Raw genomic sequence first — 10,756 nt, forward strand, 5'->3', positions numbered from 1 at the left:
TCACTTCGGGGTGTTTGTTTGCTTTGGCTTCACTCCTTCACTGGTGATTCCGGCTGCTGCCTGTTCCACTGTCAGGAGGATCCTGCTGTCTGGTTGTGCCACTTGTGGATGTAAAGCTTGATGGAAAATTCAAGTTTGTCAGCCTGAGCTTTTATTATCATAAAGTTCACTTAATGATTTTAGCGTTCTCTGATTATTATTACTTAGATCTATTATTTCTTTTTTTTATTTAAAAATTTTTTTTAAAGATTTTTATTTATTTGAGACAGAGCAAGAGCAGGGAGGAGGGGCAGAGGGAGAGGGAGAAGCAGGTTCTCCGCTGAGCAGGGAGTCTGACGAGGTGGGGGCGGTGCTCGATCCCAGGACCCTGAGGTCATGACCTGAGCGGAAGGCAGGCGCTTAACCGACTGAGCCACCCAGGTGCCCCTGTATAAGCCTTTTTAAAATGGACGTATGTTTTTATTGCTCTAAGGCAAATACCTAGAAGTAGAATCACTAGTTATAGGACAGTCATATGTTTAACTTTTTAATAAGCCACAGTACTATTTTTCAAGGTGGTTTGAACCCTTTATATCCCTGCCAGCAGTGTATGCAAGTTCGAGGCGCTCCACATCCTCGCTGGCACTTGGTTTTGTCAGTCAGCTTGATTTTAGCCATCCTCGTAAATGTGAAGTGCCATCTGGTTGCCACTTCACTTGTATTCTCCTGATAACCCGATGAGGTGCATTTTGTCATGTGCTTATTGGCTCTTCAGGTATCTTTTCTTGTGAGGTGTCTGTTCAAGCTTTCTGCCCGTTTTAAATTTGAATTGTTTATCACTGAATTGTAAGAGTTCTTAACATAGTCCGTACACACGGCCTTTGTCTTTTGTCAGATATATTATGAATATTTTCTCCCAGTTTTTGGTTTGCCTTTTTATTTTCTTAAGTGTCTTTTGAAGAGGAGAAAGGTAAAATTTTGAAGAAGTCTAGTTTATCAATTTTTTTCAAATGGTGCTTTTTGTATCCTGAGAAATCTACCTCAAGTGTGTGAATATTTTATCTTCCTGAAAGTTTTAAAGGTTTAGATTTATGGTTTATCTCAGTTTAATTTTTGCAGATGGTATGAGGTAAGGATCAGGCTCATTTTTCTTCACATAGATATCTAGTTCCAGCACCATTTGTTGAAAAGACTGTCCTTTCTTATTGAATTATTTTTGGCAACTTTGTTAAAAATCAGTTGACTGTAAGTGCAAGGGTCTATTTTTGGACTCTCTGATCAGTTCTGTTGATCTGGTTGTTCTCCTTAGACCACACTGTATTGATTATGTAACTCTGTAGAAATTCTTGAAATCAAGTAGTAAACATGCTCTGCTTTGTTGTTCTTTTTTTGCAAAGTTGCTTTGTCTATCCTAGATCTTTTGCAGGTCCATCGCAGTTTTACAGTCGATTTGTCAATTTTTATAAAAATACACTCTGATATTCTTTTTTTTTTTTTAAAGATTTTATTTATTTATTCGACAGAGAGAGAGAGACAGCCAGCGAGAGAGGGAACACAAGCAGGGGAAGTGGGAGAGGAAGAAGCAGGCTCATAGCGGAGGAGCCTGCTGTGGGGCTCGATCCCATAACGCTGGGATCACGCCCTGAGCCGAAGGCAGACGCTTAACCGCTGTGCCACCCAGGCGCCCCCACTCTGATATTCTGATTTCACTGAATTTATAGATAACTTTGGGAAGAATTGACCTTTTTTTAAGATTTTGTTTATTTGACAGAGAGAGAGAGAGAGACAGCACAAGCAGGGGAAGAGGCAGAGGGAAAAGCAGACTCCTGGCTAAGCAGGGAGCCTGATGTGGGACTCGATCCCAGGACCCTGGGATCATGACCTGAGCTGAAGGCAGCCACTAACTGACTGAGCCACCCAGGCGCCCAAGAATTGACATTTGTGAACAGAGTATATCTCCGTTTAAATAGGTCTTCCTTCATTTCTTTTAACCATATTTTGTAGTTTTCATAGGAGTCTTGCACATCTTTTGTTAATTTTATTCCTGTTATTTTGTTTATTGATGCTGTTATACATGGTACTTTAAATTTCACTCTCTAATTGTCTGTTAATGATATAAAGGACTACAGTTGACTTTTGTAAATTGTTTTTAACTAAATTCACCTATTCTGGTAGGTTTTCTGTAGATGCTTAGGATTTTCTACATGGACAGTCATGTCATTTGTGAATAAAGAATTTCTTTTTCTAATCTTTAGGTTATGTCTTTTTCTTACCTTATTGCTCTGGCTGAGACCTCCATATCAATGCTGAATAGAAAAGTGAGAGTGGACATCCTTGTCTTGTTTGATGAAATGCTCTCCAGTGGCATTGCTTGCTTAGCTCTCCATTGTATTGGTATTTTATTAGATTCAGAGTCCCATGGAGCTGTTTCCATGTGACACAGATGATCTGAAACTAGAACATTAACTGTTTTATTATTTTTTTGAAGATTTTATTTTTAAGTAATCTCTACACACAGTGTGGGGCTCGAACTCACAACTCCCAAGATGAGGAGTTGCACACTCCACTGGGGCATCCAGGCGCCCCAAGAACATTGACCATTTTATTTATTTATTTATTTATTTATTTATTAAGATTTTATTTATTCATTCGACAGAGATAGAGACAGCCAGCGAGAGAGGGAACACAGCAGGGAGAGTGGGAGAGGAAGAAGCAGGCTCCCAGCGCAGGAGCCTGATGTGGGGCTCGATTCCATAACGCCGGGATCATGCCCTGAGCCGAAGGCAGACGCTTAACCGCTGTGCCACCCAGGCGCCCCCATTAACCATTTTAGAATCAACACGCTCATTGCCATGAGCTTCAGTACAGTTTCAAAGATTACCTTAAAGAATAATGGGTCCCCAGAACAGTGATTTTTGAAAGTATATATACCATGTATGCCATATGAGATTTTCAAAGTGGAAACCCTGATGGACTTTGTGGTGTTTTCTGGGAAGATTTTTTTTTCTTGACAAACTCTTTAAAGCATTAGTGAAGTAATTTATTTACTTTGGGACAGAAAGTGTTTTTAAGTATTTGTAAGGTTTTTTTTTTTTAAACAGCTTTATTGAGATATAATGTACATAACATAATGTTCTTCCACGTGAAGTGTACGATCCAGTGGTTTTAGTATATTTACAGAGTTGTGTAACCGTCACGCTAATCCAATTTTAGAACATTTTCATAGTCTGAAAAGAAACCCCGTACCTGTTAGCAGTCACTTCCCGAATTCCCTCTCCCCTAGCCCCTTGTGACTATTAATCTACTTTTTTTCTCTATGAATTTGTTGGGCAGAGATTTTTAATCAGTTTGTTGAGTAGAATTCAGGGGATCCATAAACTTTGATGGGAATAGAAATCACACATAAACTTATTTTAATTAACCTCTAATTAATATTGCATTTCCTTTAATTAAGAATATAGGAAACAAGCCATAGTTTATGTAAGTAGACTTCACACATGGTTTCATATCACATTATAATTATTGCAGATATCTTGAAATATCCTTTAGGGGCGCCTGGGTGGCTCGGTCGTTAAGCGTCTGCCTTCAGCTCAGGGCGTGATCCCAGGGTCCTGGGATCGAGCCCCTCATTGGGCTCCCTGTTCAGTGGGAAGCCTGCTTCTCCCTCTCCCTCTGCTGTTCCCCCTGCTTGTGCTCTCTCTCCCTGTCAAATAAATAAAATCTTTAAAAAAAAGAAAAAAATAAATATCCTTTATAACTTAGCACTACCTCAGAATTATAGAATAGTAGAGCTGCTGCTAGATCTTATTATTTAATGCTTTAATAAAGTAGAATACAGGGGCATCTGGGTGCCTCAGTCAGTTAAGCATCTGTCTGCCTTCTGCTCAGGTCATGATCCCGGGGTCCTGGGATCGAGTCCTGCAGCGGGCTCGCTGCTCAGAGGGGAGCCTGCTTCTCCTTCTCCTCCCTTCTCATGCTCTCTCTCTCTGTCAAATAAAAAAATAAAATCTTAAAAAAAAAAAAAAAAGCAGAGTGCAAGGGGCACCTGGTTGGCTTAGTTGGTGGCATTGTGCGACTCTTGATCTTGGGGTCTTGAATTTGAGCCCTTCATGGGGTGTAGAGATTACTTAAATAAAACTTTTAAAAAGTGCATATTATTATATCACAGCATTGTTTAATATTTTAATAACCACATTACTTCTTCTGTTATACAACTTACGGATTCCTAAATATGACCACGTGATGCAAAATTGTACAATAAAAACCACACAGCTCACAGGAAAAATGGGGTTAGGAGCATAACACTCAAACACTTTGCCAGTGATACTTTTTTTTTTTTTTTTAAAGGACAGGAATGTAATCACAGTGGTAGGAGTTTTTACACCTGTTAGGTGGTAAAGAAATACATAAATACTACAATAAGTGTGGCACTTTCTCTTGAAAGAGACCTGAAGTTTGCATGTCGAATTGGGTGTCGGGGAGGTGGCAGCTTGTGACTCACTGGGAAGTGGCAGGAAGGTGAGCGAATGGGAAGTTGCAGCAGCAGATGTGGATGGCGTGGCTTATAACGCCCCGGGGAAGCCGGGGGGCCAGCGGATGTTTGAGGGGTGCCTGTGGGTATATGTATTCCTGCATGCCATGGCTCGGTCCAGCTGGGTACAGTTTACCTAGTGTTTCTCGTGGACAAGGTTGCATGTGAATAAATGCAAACTTCACATTATGCCCAGATTGTTTCCTCATATATTGCCTGTGCTGGAACAACTTCTTATTTTCCAAACAAGTGTTATAGCAGAACTGACCACCCTTCAGTATGATCTACCTGACAGACTCCTACTCATTCTCATGGCCTCAGGCTCTTCACCTCTTCTGGAGCATTTTATGTTAAATTCCTATCTGAGATATAATCGAGATATAATCGAGAGCTCCTTCGCTTCTGTCCTCATGGCACGGCCGTGTGTGTCTGTGCATGTGTCTCCATGAGCACGCAGGTCACAGTGCACGAGAGGTTACATGCTCGTCTTCCTCTCCTCAGTGAGCACCTTCAGGAGCCTCTCTTAGTCATCTTGGCTTTCCTAGTTGTCGCACACGCAGTGCCTGCTACGGAGATTGCCCAGTGAACACCTGGAGTGGACCCAATAGGAAAAAAACAGGAAAAAGACAAAACAGTAACCTCAGCTATAGAATGAAAACATGCTAAAGCTGTTGAGGTTGATGAAAACTTGATTTAAGAGAATTTTTGAGCTAGAAAGACCCAGAAGAGGTATGTAATCTCAACTTTTCATCTTATGGGTGAGGAAAAGTGATTAAATTTTTTACTTAACATCCCACAGCCAGAATCAGATAATCATTTGGAATTAGTTGGAAAAAATATTGGCTTCCAGAAGATTATTAACTAATTCTGGAAATGTGGCAAAAACAATTCAATTAACAGAAATCTTAGAGGGGCCTGGGTGGCTCTGTTGGTCCTGGGATCAAGCCCTGAGTCAGGCTTCTTGCCCAGCCAGGAGTCTGCGTCTCCCTCTCCCTTTGCCCCTCCCCCTGCTTGTGCTCACATGCTCTCTCTCTTTCTCAAATAAATAAATAAAATCTTTTAAAAAATAAATCTACTTGGCAACATACTTTATAACTCTCTTCCTCTGGTCCTGTGAACTGGGATAGCTAGTTACAGGAAAAAGCAAATAATTTGTTAAAAGTCCTTAATTTTTGTAATATGGGAGCAGGATAAGGTTCTGAGTGGCCTGTCTGCTTCACTATTTTTTGCCATCTGGTGCTGAGAACAAGGTCTTATTTCAAAGCCCTTTTCCGCACTGCGTTCTGAGACATCGCTGGGGGAGCACAAAGTGATTCGAACCTTCTGCCAGGGAACTTGGACCTGTTTCCTAAAAATTGCGGAACTGATCATTTGACACAGCAGTGTCGCTCTGGGAATCTCTCCTACGACTACACCCACGTGTGTATAAAGTGGCCCGGGTATAAGTTTTTAGTTGGAGCACTGCTTTGTAATAGCAAAAGTTTGAACACAGTCCAGGTGTCCAGCAAAAAGGACCTGAGGGAGTTGTGATGGTATGTCCACACGGTGGAATATTACGGAGCCATTAACCAGAATGAGGAAGACTTGGACGTGGAAATACTTCTGGGATGTATTATTAAGTGAATAGAAGCGAGATACAGAAAGGTCTTTGTGGTGTTCTTCACATGTACAGAAGGGGATGGGAAGAAGAATATATGTTATTTTTATTTTATGTCAGTGTATTAACTATTTAAAAAGAGCCCCAATGTTTTGAGAGAAAAGAAAAAGAGTAAAACACAGCACAGCTGACTACATCACCTTCCCCCATAGCAGGCTTCCTACTTACTTGAGGGGTGGGGGTGGGGAGATTTGGACTTTTGACAAGTACATGGGACTGGACATACTCATTGCTAGACTGAGACTGTTGGTGTTGTCTGCCAGGGTTCTTAACCTTTTTTATCTCAGGCTGATAAAGCCTATAGATCCCCTATAGAATAATGTTTGTTTTGATATGTATTCTTTTTTTTAAAAAATTCAAGTTAGTTAGCATATAGTGTGGTATTGGTTTCAAGAGTATATTTAGTGGTTCAACACTTTCATATAACATCCAGTGCTCATCCCAGCAAGTGCCGTCCTTAACCCCATCACCCATTTAGCGCATCCCCACCCACCCCCATCCCCTCCAGCAGTCCTCAGTCCTTTATAGTTAAGAGTCTCTTATGGTTTGTCTCCCTCTCTGTTTTTATCTTATTTTAATTTTCCTCCACTTCCCCTTAGTTCATCTGTTTTATTTCTTAAATTCCACGTATGAGTGAAACCATATGGTATTTGTCTTTCTCTGACTTAGTTCGCTTAGCATATTACACTCTAATTCCAGCTTTGTTGTTGCAAATGTCAAGATTTCGTTCTTTTTGATGGCTGAGTAGTATTCCATTTTACCTATAAACCACATCTTTATCCATTCATCAGTCAATGGACATTTGGGCTCCTTCCATAATTTAGCTGTCGTTGATAGTGCTGCTATAAATATCGGGGTGCATGTACCCCTTCGAATCAGCATTTTTGTATCCTTTGGATAAATACCTACTAATGCAATTGCTGGGTCATAGGGTAGCTCTATTTTTTAACTTTTTGAGGAACCTCCATACTGCTTTCTAGTGGCTGCATCAGTTTGCATTCCCACCAACAGTGCAAAAGGCTCCCCTTTCTCCACATTCTCACCAACACCTGTTGTTTCCTGAGTTGTTTATTTTAGCCATTCTCACAGGGATGAGGTGATCTCATCATGGTTTTGATTTGTATTTCCCTGATGATGAGTGATGCTGAGCATTTTTCCATATGTCTGTTAGCCATTCGTATGTCTTCTTTGGAGAAATGTCTGTGTATGTGTTCTGCCCATTTCTTAACTGGATTTTTTATTTTGGGGGTATTGATTTTGTTGAGTTCTTTATTTATTCTGGATAGCCCTTTATCCGCTAGGTCATTTGCAAATATCTTCTCCCATTAGAATAGTGTTTTTAAGTGAGTAAACTAAAATACATCAGATTGTAAAATACATAGGAAGGCTGTTTGAGCAGACAGGAAGCAGCATGAGTGAAAGCCCAGAGAATAACCCTAGCCAAGCTCAAATGCAGGCCCCATGGGGAGGAGGAAGGGGTGAGGAGTTGGGCTCACCCTGCAAGCTAAAGTTCACCACCTGTGTCTACCCGTGTCTTTCTAGGTATCATCCTCCTCTTTCATTTTTTTTCATCTTCTTTTAAAAAATACCTCCTGAAACAACTAGCAATGCTAACCAAGCCCTTAGTAGGTACTTATAATTAGTGGCCCTTACCGTTGTTCATTCTTGTTGATGACCACTGTCCCCGTTAAGGGCTCACGACATAGTCCATATTAAGGCTGACAAAGAGCCAGTTATATTTGGGCATTAGCTGATTGCCATAGTTGAAGGCAAACATACGTGGTAGAGCAAACAGAGCCTTCCTACTAGGCAGTTAGACCCCAAAGGGCCCCACACGGGACTAGGAAATCAGTACCCCTTTGCTGGATGAGTGGTAGTTGTATGAAGTGACTTCATTGTATTTTATAAATTCCTTATGGTGTTTTAAAGGCATTTCTGCTATGTTTGTGTATTAAGTATTGTCCAGTTTTTCTCTCCTGGGTACTAATTTTGAAGTTGTTTTGTAGAACTTAGAAGTCTCAGAAGAGTCAGCCCAGAAAAATACCTTTCTTAGTAATTGAAGAAAACAAAAGTCAACTTCACTGTTCACTGTGGTCATAGGTAAGTCACCTTTGTGTGTATCTCCCTTCTATCTCCCTTGATATTTAATAATTTAATAAATAACTTGGGAACATTGATAATGTGGGGCCAAGGCCATGCATTTGTTTGACCTGTAATCCCTTCTCTTGTTTGACCTATTTATACATACCTTCTAAATTTAATCAGTAAAATGTCAATTATTTGTATGAGAAATGCAGATCAAAAAGTTCTTGATCTCAGTGCCTAGAATTTTAAACACAAGGAAGTGAATACAGACAGCTTTCTTTTTTTTAAAAAATTATTTACTTACTTGACCGGGAGAGCACAAGCAGGGGGAGCTGCAGAGGGAGAGGGAGGAACAGATTCCCCACTGAGCAGGGAGCCTGACGTGGGGCTTGATCCCAAGACCCTGGGATCATTATCTGAGCCGAAGGCAGATGCTTAATCGCCTGAGCCACCCAGGCGCCCTTACAGATAGCTTTCAAAATCAGAATCTAAATTAACATTTTGGGGATGCCTGGGTGGCTCAGTTGGTTGTGTCCGACTCTGGATTTCTGTTCAGGTCATGATCTCAGAGTAGTGAGATCGAGCCCTGGGTTGGGCTCCATGCTGGGCATGGAGCCTACTTAAGATTCTCTCTCTTCCCTCTCCCTCTCCCTGCCCCTCCCTCCTGCCTCTCTCTCTCTTAAAAAAAAAAAAATTTCAGCATTTTGTTTGGCTGTCTGGAAAGAAGTCTTTTCATGGGGTTTTAAGTTTTATAAAAGGGTTCATTGACTGGGGTGCCTGGCTGGCTCTGTCCATGGAGCATGTGACTCTTGGTCTCAGGGTTGAGAGTTTGAGCCCCATGTTGGGTGTAGATATTACTTAAAAATAAAATCTTTAAAAAAGAAAAAACGTTCGTTGATGTAGTTAAGCACTTTCTTGATTTGTGTTTCCTTCTATCAAACCTGCATTTCAAATGCAAAGTTTCTTCAGAATCCAGTTTGGTAAGTTAAAAAGTGTAATCATTTCAGATGCTTTCACTGTAAGCAGAGAGCATCTCAAGAACGCTGTGAAAGCAGTAAGCATCGTTAGCCCTCTTCCCTTCTCCTGTTCTTTCTTTCTCTTTGCTGAGAAGTTTTCATATTTATGGTATTTTGCATGACTTTATATAGATAGAAATCAGGATGTATAGGGGCGCCTGGGTGGCTCAGTCGTTAAGCGTCTGCCTTCGGCTCAGGTCATGATCCCAGGGTCCTGGGATCGAGTCCCGCATCGGGCTCTGCTGGGAGCCTGCTTCTTCCTCTCCCACTCCCCCTGCTTGTGTTCCCTCTCTCGCTGGCTTTCTCGCTCTCTGTCAAATAAATAAAATAAAATCTTAAAAAAGAAATCAGGATGTATAGTTAATTTTTGAGAGACTGGGAGCTTAGAGCACACTACCCAGTGCTCTCTTTGCCTTGATTTTGTTAACTCTGTGTTTCCTTCCTGCAGAAGCCAATCTCTCATCCTTGGAAGGCAGGAAGCAGACATCAATACCTACTACTTAACCTTGAAAACAAAAAGGGGATTGTAATCCTTTGTAAGCAACACTTAATACCAAAGGGAAGCAGAAACTGAAAGTTAATTTTTCAACATCTATTATTTTGTTTGTTTTCAAGTTGACCGTTTTCATGTTGAAGAAGTTTTTTTTTTTTTATGGGTAAGAAATTAGACCTTACTGTGTATTATCTATATACAAACTCGGAATTATGCTCAGAGAGAAAAGGACTTCTCTGTAAAGATGCAGACTACAGTTAAATACTGGAGAAGCTCTTTGAAAGTATGGACAGCAAATAGAGAACCCCTGCATGTAAAGTGCTGTGTTAACTATCTGATTTTTTAAAAACCTGTGCATACATTTGAATTACAACCAACAGCTTATCGGAGTCAGCTGCAAATATATGTGGAGTAGTAGGCTCTTCTTTTGTGGCTTTAGCCCTGGACTTTGCTCTGTAAAATAGACATAAAATGATATGATACAAAATATTTTTAACTGGAAAGTATCTCCTCAGTTACAGACAATTGAGGTCCTTCTGTCCCAAAGCTGAACAGAGCCCCATCTCGTCTGGGTCTCTAGTAGGTCCCATCTACTTACACAAACAAAAGCTTGCTGGAAGATCAAGTTTTATATGCATTTTTTTATCATTAAAAACTAAAACACTTCCCTTTTAACTTATAATTTAATTTTTTAAAGAATATACTATGTGCATTTCTGTCCCTTCTAAGAGAATTGATCAGCTTCATTCAATAAAAAATATTTTTAATAATAAAAATAATTTTCTCAGGTTTCTTTTCATTATACAGGAGCAAAGTAAGGAAGGTTAGTTGCTTGAAACCGAACCTGGCAAGTTAATTTCCTCGGGAATAGGAGTGTATTTTTTTTAAGCATTGCGGATATCAAGGTTCTATTGTGCTGTATAAATGCCCCTTTGTTGAAAGGTTTCAGTGCTGCTTCAGAGATGATTTTCATGAGAGTGGAGGAGCCACCCCAT

At 40.4% G+C, this 10,756-nt stretch overlaps 1 protein-coding gene across 12 annotated transcripts in view; it reads left to right on the forward strand.

Annotated features, from left to right (window-relative positions):
- CCDC62 (coiled-coil domain containing 62) overlaps positions 1 to 10,537 on the forward strand; it is a 37,144-nt gene extending 26,607 nt beyond the window's left edge. For all 12 annotated transcript variants that reach the window (XM_026514782.4, XM_026514785.4, XM_048221481.2 and 9 more), the window contains 2 exons: positions 8,174 to 8,267; positions 9,717 to 10,537. In XM_026514782.4, the coding sequence (XP_026370567.1) occupies positions 8,174 to 8,227 (54 nt within the window). In that variant the 3' untranslated portion in view covers positions 8,228 to 8,267; positions 9,717 to 10,537. The remainder of the gene's footprint in view (positions 1 to 8,173; positions 8,268 to 9,716) is intronic.
- The last annotated feature ends 219 nt before the right edge of the window (positions 10,538 to 10,756 follow it).

Source organism: Ursus arctos, unplaced genomic scaffold (assembly GCF_023065955.2).
Source record: "Ursus arctos isolate Adak ecotype North America unplaced genomic scaffold, UrsArc2.0 scaffold_34, whole genome shotgun sequence".
NCBI lineage: Eukaryota > Metazoa > Chordata > Mammalia > Carnivora > Ursidae > Ursus > Ursus arctos.